The sequence below is a fragment of the Stigmatopora nigra genome, chromosome 11 (assembly GCF_051989575.1).
Source record: "Stigmatopora nigra isolate UIUO_SnigA chromosome 11, RoL_Snig_1.1, whole genome shotgun sequence".
NCBI lineage: Eukaryota > Metazoa > Chordata > Actinopteri > Syngnathiformes > Syngnathidae > Stigmatopora > Stigmatopora nigra.
Window position 1 is genome coordinate 6627972 of NC_135518.1, and position 16009 is coordinate 6643980.

Below are 16009 nucleotides of genomic sequence, written 5' to 3' on the forward strand. Positions count from 1 at the left end.
AGAGCATCGTATTAGTTGACGATCTTTGCACGGCCCCGCTGTGACGCGGGTTGGTGCGTCACGTGACCTATGGAATGTTAACAATGCAACGAGTGTCCAACTTTTTTTTTAACTTCACTTTCAGCCTGTTGGAGAAAATGGAGGCTGCTATCATCACTACTTATTTTCCCCCATTTAATCACTCCTGAATCGGGTGAAGAGATCTTCAAGTCCGTCATGAAGTTTTAAAAAGAAGATTTAAATGCAGCTTTTCCATCACATGGTAGGTAGAATACTTTTGGGGTAGGGGGGTGGTGGTACTGGTGGGCTTTTTTTCCACGAAAAAAGTGACAAAATGGCGATCCACTTCTGCTTTGGCGATTGTTTTGGGCGATTCATTCTGCTTTTTAGATACGAGGAGAAAAGTCTATAAGGGGAGCAAACTTGGGGTTTCACTTATTTTCCACCGTTCTGCGTGAACAGAATGGTGGGTGATATGGGGTGGGTGGGGGGTTGGGGGGCGGGGTACTTTAGTAGCCGAGCCCACTGTTGTTTTTAGCTTCTCTTGCCAATATAATAACATTTTATTTGCAAAAGTGTCACCTCGTTGATGTCACGGTTAAAAGTGTAACATTTCTTAAAATCCTGATTTGGATCCAAAACATTTGCGCTTAAAATCAATAATAGTGTTGGGACATTTTCTGGGTACACCGTGTAGCTTGAACCCTAACAATACTATACTCCGTTCCATATTATTCGAGAAACGTTGCAAAAAAAGCATATTTTAGACCACATCCACCTTTTTAAAGTACACCATGTGTTGGAATGTTTATTTCCCCTGAGGCGAAAAAACAACGCTGGTTGATCTAATGTATATCTTTTTGATCATGGAATACCCCCAAATTTAAGATATTTTTTGCAAAATGGTTTTTTCCTTTTTTATATCAACTCCATTTAGTTATTACTTATTATACTTATGTTACATGTACATTTAAAGTGAAACATTTGATGAACATACCTGCAGATTTGGCCCCTGGGCCGCCACTTTGACACCTGTGACTTAAGTAGTTCATTTAAACGTAAAATCTAAATATTTTTTCTGCTCCCAAAAATCAATGCCTTTGTCATTTATTCCACTCTAAACATTTTTCCCTTTTTATTTTTCCTTATTTTTTTTTTCATTTTTTGGGGCGGGAGGAATTGGCATCATATTCTAGTACAGGCAACAGTTTATAAATTTCCTGGGAAGAGGTAGCACTCTGTTTCCTTGTATCATTAAGTAAATTCCTGCTTATTTCTATCAATTGCTGCAGGAAATTCCCTGAATTTCTCCGCAGCATGCTACATTAAAATCCCACACCAGGGCTTCTGGGACGGCTACACTAAATCTCAACCATGCCACCCGGCCCTCCGCCCACGAAACAAACGCAAACATGCTTTCCCCTCACATTTGTTCCAGAAAGGGGGGGGGGGTGCAGGGTTCTTCTTCGAAATGGTCCGAAGCTTTGGGGGCAGCCAGTGAGGAGGTGGGCAAGGCTTGGTGTAGTTCAAGGGCTTCTTGTGTGTTACAAATGCCCCCGGCCCCCCCAACCGACTACCCGGGCTAGCCGAGATCACCTCTGGCTGACCCCCCACCCCCGTGTTACAGAAATAATAATACCAGACTTTTGTCCCCGGCTCTGGTTACGACTTTATGCATTCCATAATTATGTCAGAAAGTATTTTTATTTTCCTATTTTTCCATGCACACTTACAAAGGCCCACACTTCCGAGTTTTGTTATCATTTCTTTTTATTATTATTTATTTTTTAACCATACTTAGTATTGGCCATCATTTACTCTTGTCAGGATGAAACCTTAGTTCAATGTACAAATAAAATGATCTTAAATCTTGCTTAGTTTGGAACAGTACTTTATTTAAATGATAGTTAGTCCATCCAACTTGTCTCATCCTCCATGGGGGGTCGTGGAATGTTTATCGATGACCACGCAGCACAAGTATGCAGTGACACGCTGACTTGTGCAATTGTGCTATGCACTAACGGCGGGTTAGGGCTGCTCACTCCGCCGAGGTGGGGGCCACCAAAGGCAGACATTCAGCATTCCGCGGGCACTTTCCATTCCATCTATTGCCCTCTTTATCAAGATGAATTCTGCTCCCATGCTAGCTTTACTCATTTTTTGGTTGTTGTTGTCATCGGTAGCGACCAAACCAGGCACTAACGCTTTGCCACCCTTCCACAGGAGCAGATGGGCAGCACCATGGTTTGGCGTAGCAGCACCCTTGCAAGCGACTGCATTTCCTGGAATAAGTTGGAACCCGAGCCTTGAAAGTCACACCATGGAGCGCCTGTAGAACCCCTGCTACTATCTCTGCCGCTACCCCCTCCTGAGTCATCTGACAAACAAACAAGGAAAATCAATCGCAGAACCCTTACAGGAGAGTCTTTATTATCTGTTTAGGTTCGCCACCAAGGGCGGTAACTGGACTGCTTGACCCCTTGGGCACCGCGGCCATGAGGCCCAAGACATTCCCGGCGGCGCCCTACGTGGGCAACACGCGCCAGAGGCTTCAGGAAATCAAGGAGGGCCTGAAGCAGCCGGCCAAGCTGGTGAGCCAGGCCCTCCACGGGGGTGGCCAGCGGGCCGAAGGCGCCGGCCGCCCCTCTGACTCCAAGGGGAGCAAAGATGCAGGTGGGCGGCCCCAGCCCGTGCGACCACCACAGAAGTTCAACAACTACCAGAGCGCCCTGCGTGAGATCCGCAAGTCGCTCATGCCCTTTGCTAATGAGTCGGGACCCTCGTCTGGGTCCGGGCACCCAGCCGGTGAGGTCAACCGGCAGATGCTGCAGGAGCTCGTCAACGCTGGATGCGACCAGGTGAGGCATTGGCTTACTATACTTCCGCCTATTGCTACTCAGCTCCATTTTTTTCCATTTTCTACTGTATCAGTAAGGATTAGGTGCAGCATTCTCAAACGTGAGATGTATTCATTTATTTATTTTCCTCCAAAACCCCCCACATGTTTGCACAGTAACCTCTGTTCCATTTTAGTAGGCATGGTCCTGACCCAATGTACTCCGGCAAAACCTGTCAAATAAATGCATGTTTTTGTAACATTTACAGCAAAATTTAGGGATAGTATAAACATGCAAAACAAATATATTTAGACATAATTTACAAAGTGAGAGCCAGAGGGATAAATAACCCAAAAATATCGTACAAACACTCTTAAGTAATTTGAGTAAAAAACATCAAAACATTGAATTGCAATACTGCGCTTTACCATAATAAATAAAAAAGATATTTGCAAATATTTAAACCCCACTCATTTTTACATCAATATTGGGTTGGTTTACGGTCAGGAATGCATTTGTTAGAATAAATGTAGTTTATTATATTGTCTTAAATTTGTTGACAATTTATATCTGCCCGACATGCTTAGCTCAATTGAGTGTCGGATGATGGTCTACTCTACAGTGATAATTGACCTTTTTGGCTAATGTGTTAGAAAAGTGTTCACTTCTGGGTTACACTTGTTAAATTTATGTAATCCTCAGACTAAATGCTAGTTTTCAATCACATATTGGAACGCTTCTTAACTCGTATGATTATACAATGGAGACCACTTCCTGACCCGCTGTGCTCCGCTGCCGCCATTGTCAAAGCAGGAAGTCCACATTCAATGGCAGCTGGGCGGATCAGTTCCTCGTCGTCGTCACCAGCGCCGAACCGGCACCCAAACCGTGACAACCCCCAGCCCCCCCTTTCTATGTACGGGAATTTCAGGCCACAACAATAGCATCATATAGAACGCTACCACATAATTGCAGTAGAACAGAAAACACAATTTTTCTGTGGTGTTTTTTTTTAATGTAGTTTATGCATTTTGTTTGTGTTGAACGTTATCTTCATGTCGTCTTCCTTTTGTCTTATATATTTTATGTGTGGGTTTTAGCTCTTTATATATACATACATATATATATATATATATATATATATATATATATATATATATATATATATATATATATATATATATATATATATATATATATATATATATATACTCATACACTTATACATATACACATATACACATATACACATACACATATACACATACACACATACACACATACACATATACACATACACACATACACATACACACATACACACATACATATATACACATACACATATACACATATACACATATACACATATACACATATACACATATACACATATACACATATACACATATACACATATACACATATACACATACACATTTACACATTTACACATGCACATATGCACACATTCACTGTCAGTACTGGTGGCAAACTAATTGAAATACACTGCAGAGGAATGGCAAGATTAACATGATTGGACGTTTATCATCGTCAGTGGCACTGAAAGAGTTTAGCTGTGTGTGTGTGTGTTTGTATTGAGTGTCAATATGGTCTCGTTGAGTCTTATCAACTCAGGTCGTCTTCTGCTCGCCGGACTTCTCCAGCTGCAAATTAGCCCACAATGTGGCTGGTTGCATAACCACCGAGGAGGAAATGTTTTAGAGGGGGAGAGCGGGGGGAGGACGGTGGGAAGCGCTATGCCACGCATTGACAGCACAGGAAAATCTGCGCGTACAGTGTATACATGGCTTTGTGTGTGCGTTACAGTCGAGTAGGTGTGTATTAAGTGGCTGTTAAGTGTGTGTGTGCTTTTGTAGTTGTAAAAGTGTGTGTCATGTTTACTTTATCGTCTGGATATCTAGTTGTAAATGTGTGTATTTGTTAAAGTGGTTATAGATCTGGTGGGGAATGAATGTGTATTCAGTCTTCATGTGTGTGTGTATTTGTAATACTGGGAAGAATATGTACAAAAATTCCCCCAAATTTGGAACACAAACACAACATTGATGAGCAGTCAAATGTTGAAACTGAGAGAAAATTTAAGGAAAAAATATGTGGATTTTTAACAATTAATATCTATTTTCAATTCAGTGATTGCATAATAATACATCATATCTGCACATGTGCACAGTATATCATTATAGTAGTTGTGTTATAGTTAACTGTGAATTTACTAGATTTTTAGGTGAATGGCATTACATTTTAATATGCTCATTTGTTTCTGTTGTGTATTTTTGCGACTGCATTTGAATGGCTGTCACATTTTTGTGTACAGTGTGTATGTTTTTTCCTATGGATTGTGTGACACTGGCACTACTTACGCAACAGACAGGATGTGACTTGTCTGTGTTTATTATTTACGTGTTGAAAGCTTACGTTAAACTTGGCCTTTACATTTATTAACACATTGGCTGCCATTGATTGCGCTACACATCCAATCTATTTTGGATAATTGACGAATGGTCGCCATGGCAATAGAGCAAAGCTCATATCAAAAAAAGTCTGCTTTAGTGTTCGGCTTTAATCATGGGAATGTTGAAGTCTTTTTATAGAAATTAAAAATCAATTAAAAGAATTGGAATGAGAAAAAAATAAAGATTGGCTTTTTATAGTATCCTAAATTTACATAAATTCTTTTTCCGCACCGCTCATCCTCACTAAGGTCGCGGGGGTGCCGGAGTAACCAACTGGCAATCTGTTTTCCTGAACATTAGAAGTCATTAAGTGCACTGATTTATTAATTTTTTGGTTTAAATCATTTTTGGGGGGTTATTTGACCGAGATTAAAATACACTGCCACAAAAAAGAAACAGTTGGAGTACTATTTTACCCCTGAATTGAATTGAATGCTTTTATCATCATTATACAAGTAAGTACATATAATGCACATGTGAATGCATGCTCGTGACTGACTTGAATATCCACACAGAACCCATGAAAAGGTTCCCTTTTAAAATATTTCTCTTATGTGAGAATTGCCATGATTTTTCTGTTCTTGGTAATCCTACTGTTCATGGACTTAGTACTACAGTCAAACACAACATCGAGAGGCCCTCAGTTGTACAGTTTCTATTTGTTTTTATTTCCCAACCCCCCCCCCCCCCCCCCTCCCCCAAAGTGTTATTGAGACAGTTTGAAATTCCAAAGAACATCTGGAGGGTGGCCCTCCTCAGTGCCTCACTTCCAATTACTTTGCACTTCATACGACATTTAAAAAGCGTGTGTGTTGTGTACAATACAGCTGCGGGCGGTTACATCAGCTGATCTCATTTGCTGTTGCCATGAGGATGATTTCCAAACTTGTCCGTGTATCAAATTGAATCCCTTGAATTTGTTGATTATCATTGAATTGGAATTTTCTGGTCTTTTTTGAAGGCAGGCCGGCGGATAAGTGGTTAGCGTGTCAGTCTCACACTGGGAGGCCTGGGTTCAAATCCAGGTCGGTTTATCTTGTGTGGAGTTGGAGTTTGCATGTTCACCCTGGGCCTGTGTGGGTTTTCTCTGGGTGCTCTGGTTTCCTCCCACATTCCAAAGACATGCATGGAAGGCTGATTGGACACTCTGAATTGCCCCTAGAGTACCTGGAAAACCCACGCAGGCCCAGGGAGAACATGCAAATTCCACACATGTGGACTGCCCGACATGGATTTGAAGAATTCTGGGCCCAAGTTGGAAAATTATTGGAAGTTACTTGGAGCTGAGTAAGTGGCCAAAGGAATGATGGCTGTCAATCTTCAAGAACGCAGACTTCATTTCCATCCTGCTTGCCAGGACTTGTGAGATTCTTGTCAGACTCTTATCAAATTCTTGTCAAATTCTTGTCAAAAGTGACAGTTGACGAGGTGAGAATTTCACATTTTTTTCCCCCGCAATTGACTGAATACCACAACACTCAACTCAGTCAAACACAAGAAAAATGGTGATCCGGTCAACATATTTTATATCATGGTTGACTATTTTGGGAGGTGCATCGTTTTTAATGTCAGGAAATTCCCATTTGTGCAAAAGTGCGGCGTTGGCTGCCTCGCAGGAATCTGTTGGGTAGCTCTGCACTTCCTTAAGCACCCCCCACCCCCCTTCCTCCCTTGCTCTCCTTGGACTTATCAGATCAGGAATGTAGCAAACATTCAGCCAACGTTATCGCAATATTATCCAGGAATGACAGTTATGATGGTCAAATCCAAACGTAAATGCTTACTCTGAGACCGAAAAGAATCCATTACAGGGAATGTTTTTCCCGCCACGGTGATGGACCGCGCCCCGACGCGTCGCGCAGCTGTGACGACCGTTGCACATGTGTCATAACAACAGCTCTCATCAGCGTGAATAATTTTTCTTGCATTCCTTTTTATTTTTCATTTTTTTGCATCTTCCTGAAACGGGTCATTAATCCGCTTGTCTCTTAAACATGACCTACATTTAAATGGAAGAAAGATCATTCCTAACCCGCAAATTATGTGTCCCATTTTATGCCGTTTGACCCACTTGTGCTGTTTTGTGTGTGTGTGTGTGTGTGTGTGTGTGTGTGTGTGTGTGTGTGTGTGTGTGTGTGTGTGTGTGTGTGTGTGTCCTGGACCATCTGTTGCTGATACATGCTGATTTGGGAGGTTTCTCAGATGGATACGGGAATGTTTTTATCATTGTTTGTTCCCCACACATTCCAAAACCTGTGCTCTGGAAGGTGTTAGATAATATATTTAATCGCCGTTGTAAAATAGCCATAAAATGTGATGCATTGTAAATATTTCGTTATTCAAGTATCATAAATATGGCAGAAAATAAAGCTCCAGTCCAGAGAAGTAGTCACCACTTGCCCGTCAGCCAAGTTAGCTGCACCTGGCAACATCATAATTTTTATATAGAATACATATGAAGGTACTTACATTCTATTTTGTGTTGCACAGGAAATGGCCATCCGGGCGTTAAAGCAAACCGGAAGCAGGAACATTGAAGCGGCCCTGGAATACATCAGTAAGATGGGCTACCTGGACCCTCGCAATGAACTCATCGTCCGTGTTATCAAACAGACCTCACCAGGTATCCATTTGTGACTTTGTGGATATAGTTGGACCATCTTAAATAGTTCCCATTCTCTCATTGAAAACATTGTTTTCTTGTCATATTAGGAAAAGCTGGCATGCCCCCCTCAATGGACCACCGCCCCCCACTAGAAGCCTCAGGGGGAGAGGTGGTGGGCGCCATGCCCCCATATCACCCCATGTACGAGGGTGTGGCTGGATATGGTCCAGAAGGCGAGATGCCCAGAGCCTACATGAGTGCTCCCCCTGTCATTAACTACATGATGCAACCTTCTGGAGCAACACAGGGTCCACCCATGGGGAACCCAATGGGTCGACCGCCCAGCATGGGTAATTACCCACCAGTGATGGCCTCTCAGAGTAACCCGGCAACCGCCTTGTACCCACCGGGTGCCCAGCAGATAGGCTATCCTGGTGGCATGGAGCAACACGGGCCATTGATGAGCTACAATGTCCCCGGTCAACCGCTGCCCCCCGGGGCCCCGGTGCCGGGCCCCCACTATGATTACAGCCACCCCAGGCCTCATTTAATGGAGCCTACGGGCTATGGAGTCAAGAGAACCGCATCCTTTCAGAACAAAATGGCCCCACCCCCCATGGCGCCCCCGGACAACTATGTCAACATTCAAAGTAAAGTAGCAATGGGCCAGAATGCGCCTGTACCAGGTTCTGGGGCCTACCCCACCAATATGTACCTAGCCTCTCACTCGCATCCACGTCAAGCAAGCCCCACCTCCCACCAGGTTCACATTATGTCCCGTTCCCCGGGCGGGATGCCACCCATGGGCCCAGAATTCTCCGATCTTCCCCAGGGGTTGATGACTCCTTCCAGAGCCAGCCTCAACCTGGACTTGTATGATCACCATTGGGCGGGGCCCCCAGGTCCCGAAGGTGCCCCCCAAGCTAGACAGACTCAACCGCAGGGGCCGTTTAGGGGTGAAGTCCGGGTGCCCAGCAGGGCCAACTCCTTCAATAGCCGTTCTGCCGTTTCAAATGGTGTCCGACCTCCCATGAGCGCGCCCCAGGACCCTTCCTTGGGTCCTCCCAACACCATCACAGCCGTCACATCTCCACCCATCCAACAGCCAGTTAAAAGCATTCGGGTGATGAGGCCAGAACCCAAGACAGCAGTGGGACCATGCCACCCCAGTTGGATGGCGGCCCAAGCTCAGGAAACAGCAGAAGCTTTGGCCTACATGCCTGAGGAGACCTACTCCCTAGAGCCACCCCAGGAACCCCGCTGTCCGCCGCCACCTTACCCCAAGAATCTCATTATGCCAGCTGGTGAGACTGGGGCCCTGGAAGGGGGCGGGGCCATTGGTGGGGCTCAAGATCTCGGCAGCCCCGCTAGTCGAAGCACGCACAGCGGGAGCGGCGGCAGTGGAACCACAGACGATGGATCTCAACAGATTAAGGAGAAGACAAAAAGCAGCAAAGCAGAGAAACTGCTCAAAGACAAGAAACAGATCCAGACGTCGCCCGTCCCCGTGAGAAAAAACGGTCGCGACGAGGAGAAACGTGAGTCCCGGATCAAGACCTACTCGCCCTTTGCCTTCAAGTTCTACATGGAGCAGCACATCGAGAACGTAATGAAAACCCACCAGCAGAAGCTCAATCGCCGTCTTCAACTGGAACAGGAAATGTCCAAGGTAGGCAACCATTTTAGTTGTGCTTTTGGGGCAGGACAGATCCTCGAGTGTGTGTCACATGGTGCTGTTTCAGCTAAACCTGACAAAACAAATCGCCAAAAACACTTTAATGACATAATCCTGCGTCATCATTCAGATATTTATAATCTTATCTCTGAAATGGGTTTTTACACAGGGTCTTTAAAATGCATTTGACTTAAAAAAATGGCCTCAAAGTACAGAGTGCTGTACACGGTTTCCTACGAACAGCCTGTATCAGCATTAAGACTTTGCCCCAAAGAGTTTTAGTGTTCTCATCAGATTACATAAAATATTTGAGTCCACGGATGGCTGGAGGCTGACCATGTGCGAGTCCAACAAAGAAGAGCTTTTAATGTCATTAAAAGTCACATCATTGCAGAATAGACCTTCTTAACGGCTATATCCAGAGGGAACACTTTATGGCAAGATGAACACCGTGATGTGTTTGTCCCCCGAGGCGGGATTGTGTAGAAAGAAACAGTGCAATTTACTAAGCAGATCATTTAGAGCCTTAGATCTGGAGAATCCTCTCCTGGGGAGTTTGTTTTGGACGAGATTTTCATCTCTTAAGTGAGCATACCATGAGTTTGGCCTCTACCCTTATAAAACTTCTCCACAGGCATTTTTAACATCAAAGATAGGATTGTCAAGTAAACAAAATTGTGTTCATATTAAATAGTGCATACTTAGACAGCTATTGAGCTATTTTTCCCCTTTTTCTACATATCAGCATCTTCCTACCACAGTGAGAATTGGTGCAATTTCTTATTTTTCATGCCCAATTTGAAAGTGACTTGTGGTTACCCCGTCATACTATAAATATGTTTAGTTTTTTTTCTAGCATGGTTCCATTCTTAAGTAGTTTTCATCAGTGTCATTTCCAGTATTTAGGAGAAGATAAATCCATTTTTGACAATGAAAATTCCCTTTTTTATGGCCATAACCTTTTTTGTTGTATCCTTAACACCTGAAGTCAACTTCTGGGCATTTTTGAAGTTCTCTGCGTCTTGTTTTTCAGGCTGGCCTGTCTGAGGCAGAACAGGGTCAGATGAGGAAGATGCTCAACCAGAAGGAGTCTAACTACAACCGGTTGCGTCGCGCCAAGATGGAAAAGTCCATGTTTGTCAAAATTAAAACCCTGGGCATTGGCGCCTTTGGAGAAGTGTGCTTAACGCGCAAGGTGGACACGTACGCTCTGTACGCTATGAAGACTCTGCGCAAAAAAGATGTTCTCAACAGAAATCAGGTTCAGACATGCACAATATTCTCTAAGGTTTTGTGAATAATGTCCCTTTGGTGGATTTGTGGTTGTATTCATGTCATGTCTTCAAATATGGACGCAGGTGGCTCACGTAAAGGCAGAGCGAGATATCCTAGCGGAGGCTGACAACGAGTGGGTGGTGCGACTCTACTACTCCTTCCAGGACCGCGACAGCCTCTACTTCGTCATGGACTACATCCCCGGCGGAGACATGATGAGTCTGCTGATCCGCATGGGTGTCTTCCCCGAGACTCTGGCGTGTTTCTACGTGGCCGAGCTGACGTTAGCCATCGAGAGCGTCCACAAGATGGGCTTCATCCACCGCGACATAAAGCCCGATAACATCCTCATCGACCTGGACGGTCACATAAAGCTGACGGATTTCGGCCTGTGCACCGGCTTCCGTTGGACCCACAATTCCAAATACTACCAGAAAGGTACGCTCATTAAAAATGCAAAGACTTTGAATCTAGTTACGTGATTTAATCCCTCTGGTTACTGAACACTTTCTCCCCAGGGAGCCATGTGAGACAGGACAGCATGGAGCCCAGTGACTCATGGGATGACGTGTCCAATTGCCGTTGTGGGGACCGGCTGATGACACTGGAGCAGCGGGCCAATCGTCAGCATCAACGCTGCCTGGCGCACTCGCTGGTTGGCACGCCCAACTACATCGCCCCAGAGGTGTTGCTGCGTAAGGGTGAGACTGCCCGAAACATTTGTTTTTCATGTACGGTGACCAAAATGCAGACTGCTGGATTCCTCTGTGTGAATTCAGGCTACACCCAGTTGTGTGATTGGTGGAGTGTCGGGGTGATCTTGTTTGAGATGCTGGTGGGGCAGCCACCATTCCTGGCGCCCACTCCCACAGAGACGCAGATTAAGGTGAGAACACGAGTAGGTTGGCTACTGCTGCAATCGGACTGAAATTTGTGCAAAAATCTGAACATTTCATAGTCTATTATTTATTCAACACAGAATTTGCAATTATAAATATTGAACATTTCTTATAAATGCGCCCTATATGAGTAAATATGGGCCGCGTTGCATTTGTACGTTTTTTATTGCTTAATAAGGGGAGTTGCAATCATTAATAAGGGGAGTTGCAATCATTAATAAGGGGAATTGCGATCATTAATAAGGGGAGCAATTGGCCGAGGTTGCCAGGCATGCTTACTACATTTCACATGCCCATCACTCCCAATATAATGTCGTGCGTGCAGGTCATCAACTGGGAAAGTACGCTTCAGGTGCCAGCCCAAGTCAAGCTAAGCCCCGAAGCCGTGGACATCATCGGGCGCCTCTGCTGCTCGGCCCAAGAGCGCTTGGGGGCCAACGGCGCCGGAGAGATCAAAGCGCACCCCTTCTTTGTCAAAGTGGACTTCTCCAGCAACCTCCGTCAGCAACCCGCCCCCTACCGGCCCAAGATCGCCCACCCCATGGACACGTCCAACTTTGACCCGGTGGAGGAGGAGGGTGGCCCCGGGGCCTGGAGCGACAGCGGGGACAGCACCCGGGCTTTGGACGCCCTGTGCTCGCCACACGGCAAACACCCAGAGCACGCCTTCTACGAGTTCACTTTCCGCAGGTTCTTTGACGACAACGGATGCCCGTTCCGATACCCCAAACCTCCGCAGGGTGGCCCCGAGGAAGAGGACGAAGACGAACAAGATGACGAGGAAGCGGGGGAAGGATGCGAGCCGGTCTACGTTTAGACGCACCCATCCGTCTAAGAGACCGATGCCGCTCCATCGCACGGGACCAAGGAGCAACATTCGGGTAAGAATGTTTAGTCACTACTACCCATGTGACCTCTACCGCTTCCATTCCCCTCTTTCGTCTTACACGACTGAAAAACTCCAAAGTGACTTTTACAACGTTTTTTTTTTTCACTGAAATTTCACATGTGAATAGGGAGAGGGGGTACGTACACCCCAGTGTGGAGTGCGCGGAAGCGGGAAGAAATAAAACGAATCAGAAACCGCCTAACGAATATCCGGCAAAGTTTAAGAGAGGAGGTTTAGTTGGATGGATTGAAAATGAGACACTTTCAGTGGGAGGTTTTGATATGCTCACAATACACCATACAAATTCCCCACAAGTGAGTATGATTACAAGTGGCAGTCTACTATTGTAATTGCACACACGCCTTAAATTAAGAATTAACCGTTAAAGATAAATACCACATTTTCTTTTACTTTTTGCCTGCATTCAAATTCCATGGAAAGCCTCCCTACTTTAACCTGTTGGGACAATTGAATAGTAGAAAATATTAAATTGTCTCAAACTATCTTAAGAAGAAAAAAAAACATGATTTCTATGTAATTTTCCTGCTTTTTCCCCTCTTATTTTTATCTTTTAAAATGGCAAAAGAACGAAATTAAGCAGGGGGAAAAACACGGCCAAACGTGCCTGTTATGACCTATGTGCAATACAATGTGTCTTTTTTTTCTAAACACTATCCATTTGAAAGTATTGAAAAGTGCCATGTACAAACATATTGCTTTCTATACCATGTATACAATTACAGTATATGCACTATACTGTATGTGTGTTTCACTTTGACAAGCTGCTTTTTAGTATTATTTACTTTTTATTCCCCAATTTTTGTTGCGACGACTTTTGAAATGATGATGAATGTGGAAACATGGCTGGCCGGGGCTTTGCCGTCCTCCGTCGGGGCGGGTCCCTGAACGCAGCACGGCCGAGTGCCCGGAAAGGCCACGCGGTGGGTGGATAGACGGCAAGTTTGAAAAGAATGAAATGCTTTGTCATGTTTTTTTGAGAGGTGGGGGGCACACACAGGGTGTTTTTTTTATTTTAATTTCTTTTTTTTTTTCAATTTGGGCTTCCTGAGTTGATTCTAGGCATCACAAGTTGTCAGTGTGATATCCAAAAATGATGAAGTATAAAGGCCATGTTACAGAGAAAAAGCAAAATAACTGGAGGAATCTGTTTTCCCAGTATGAAAAAGGCCACACGGTTAAGGTCGTAATTTTCTAATAAGTCTGAAGGAAGACATTAATATACTTGTAAGATGTTGTTTTATAAGACATATTTGGTTAAATGATTAGTTTTAAAGGAAAAAAAGGCATCTTTGGATACTAAAGCTTGAAAAAAATTCAAATCTTGTAAAGGAATAAAAAGGCAAATTACTTGAAAATTAATCATTGTAATTATAATGTAACTTCTCCCTCAAAACATTGAAACTTTTATTAATACAAATGTACCTTTTAGTGCAATTAATTATTCTCTCGTAACAACACAACCTGTTTCAAATTTCATATTTTTAAATTGTTCTTTATTGTAATATTCCAACATGTTATATGAAACTTCACAACTTCTATCAAGCAAACATTTTTTTCTAATTTTATTCAGCATGCTAACATCGTTACTGTTGCAGTATTCTGACTTTTTGTCTTTCTATTAGCATGAGAGCATTATTTAATTAGACTTCATTATTTGTAAGGAATAACTTCATTCTACTAAAATTGTCTTCATTTTCAGAATTTGATGGATTAACTGTCACAAACTTATGACTTTACTCTTATCTTATAACACCTTTATTCTCATGTCCCACCAAAAAGCAACAATAATTCCCCTCATCTTTCAAATAATTCTTAATAGTACCCCCCCCCCCCCCCCCCCCCCCTGTGTGGCCCAAATCCCTGCGTATATAGTTTTTGTTTGTTTTTTAAATAATATATATCGAAGAGTCATGGTCATATGCAGCAGTTTTATTCTAATTTGAAGATTCTATCAATGTTGGTTGACAATCTGCAGAAGCAATTGAATTTTTTTGGCAGTATTTCCAACTAATCCCTCACGTGTGACTTGCTGAATGACGTGGTGTGTTCTTGTTGATTTTTTTTCTCCATTTTTTTCTTTATTCTATTTGGACAATGACTAACTTGTTAGCCTGAATAGCGCAATTGCACCAGTCATTTATTTTTAACTTATTGAAGCCAAATCAATTATTTGTTTTCCCTTTTTCTGAAAATGTTGAACTAAATGGCTTGGGCAATGGTGCTATTGGGATTTTGAAATGTGCCTTGTGTGTATTGTAAAGCGAGCAGAACAATCCCGACATTTTCCTCGTGACTTTTTTTCATTTTTGTTGTTACCGCACTTGGTTTTGTGTTCATGTCTGAGTGTAACAGGGGCAGAAAGCAACAAAAAAAAAGTGTGAAATAATTTTTGAGATTTTAGCAGTCAAAAAACATTTAGTTCAGTATTTTTTCAGACAAGATGGCTCTTTATATGAGAACAATAACAAAAAAACTTGATAGTAATCAAGTTTTAAGTGGCTTTTTGGGGGTTACAAAGTGACTGACAATCCTTGACTGTTTTTTTCCCTTTTAAAATGTACGTATTTGTTCCCTGTAAAGAGCATGTCTAATGTATATTAATCATGAATTTATATTTTTACAGATATACATATTTTTTTTGTATCTTTCCCGTCCCCCACCATTTTTTCTTTCCCCACTGTGCTAATGTCCAAAACTACGCAGTATTATCTTTTTATTTTATTTTATATTTGTGTATGAATAGAAAGTTTGTCGATGTGGCTGTTGTTTTTTGTGTGTCAAATGTTATGTATAAATTAAATTAACCCATTTGAACTCTTGGCTGCTTAATTTTTTTGTACATGCTCATCTGGGATTTCACATTTCTTGGTCCAAATAATTTGCATTCATTGCCAATGCAGAAGGATTTATTTAAGAAGTTGAAAATTGGAAAAAGAGTCATGTGGAAAGACATTTCCAGGTAAGGGTGCTATATTTGCAGCCAGGTACCCAGTTGGGAAAGAGAAAAAGTGGGATTGCATTGCTTATGGAGAAATTAGAGGATTGCAAAAATAGATTTAAAAAGTGCATTGCAAAAATAAACTAAAAAGTGGATTGCATCTCCAAACTGTACTAATACTCCTGCAAACAGGGTGATAATAAAGTGTGGTCATTTGTTCACATTGTTGAGTCCTCAAAATCAAAATTGCATCAAAGAAAAGATTTCTATATTACATTTCCTTCTATCTTTCTTTTTTTTAATAGGGGTGAGCCTACTTTGCGATTTTTCGATTATCGTGGCCATGACTGATCTACATTAACCGAGGTTTACATATTATATATATAGGTGCAC

At 42.9% G+C, this 16009-nt stretch overlaps 1 protein-coding gene across 1 annotated transcript; it reads left to right on the forward strand.

Annotated features, from left to right (window-relative positions):
- The first annotated feature begins 3 nt into the window (after window positions 1–3).
- On the forward strand, window positions 4–15492 carry lats2 (large tumor suppressor kinase 2). The gene is made up of 9 exons (XM_077727563.1): window positions 4–262; window positions 2224–2858; window positions 7805–7937; window positions 8027–9588; window positions 10628–10855; window positions 10953–11307; window positions 11388–11570; window positions 11649–11755; window positions 12094–15492. Exons 2-9 carry the CDS (start codon window positions 2496–2498, stop codon window positions 12583–12585), a joined length of 3423 nt encoding a protein of 1140 aa, XP_077583689.1. The 5' UTR covers window positions 4–262; window positions 2224–2495; the 3' UTR covers window positions 12586–15492.
- The last annotated feature ends 517 nt before the right edge of the window (window positions 15493–16009 follow it).

Coding starts and splice junctions, on each gene's coding strand:
- lats2 (XM_077727563.1), top strand. CDS start 2,496: ATGAGGCCCAAGACATTCCCGGCGGCGCCCTACGTGGGCAACACGCGC. Junction 11,308..11,387: donor TTCCAAATACTACCAGAAAG/GTACGCTCATTA, acceptor CTTTCTCCCCAG/GGAGCCATGTGAGACAGGAC. Junction 11,571..11,648: donor AGAGGTGTTGCTGCGTAAGG/GTGAGACTGCCC, acceptor GTGTGAATTCAG/GCTACACCCAGTTGTGTGAT.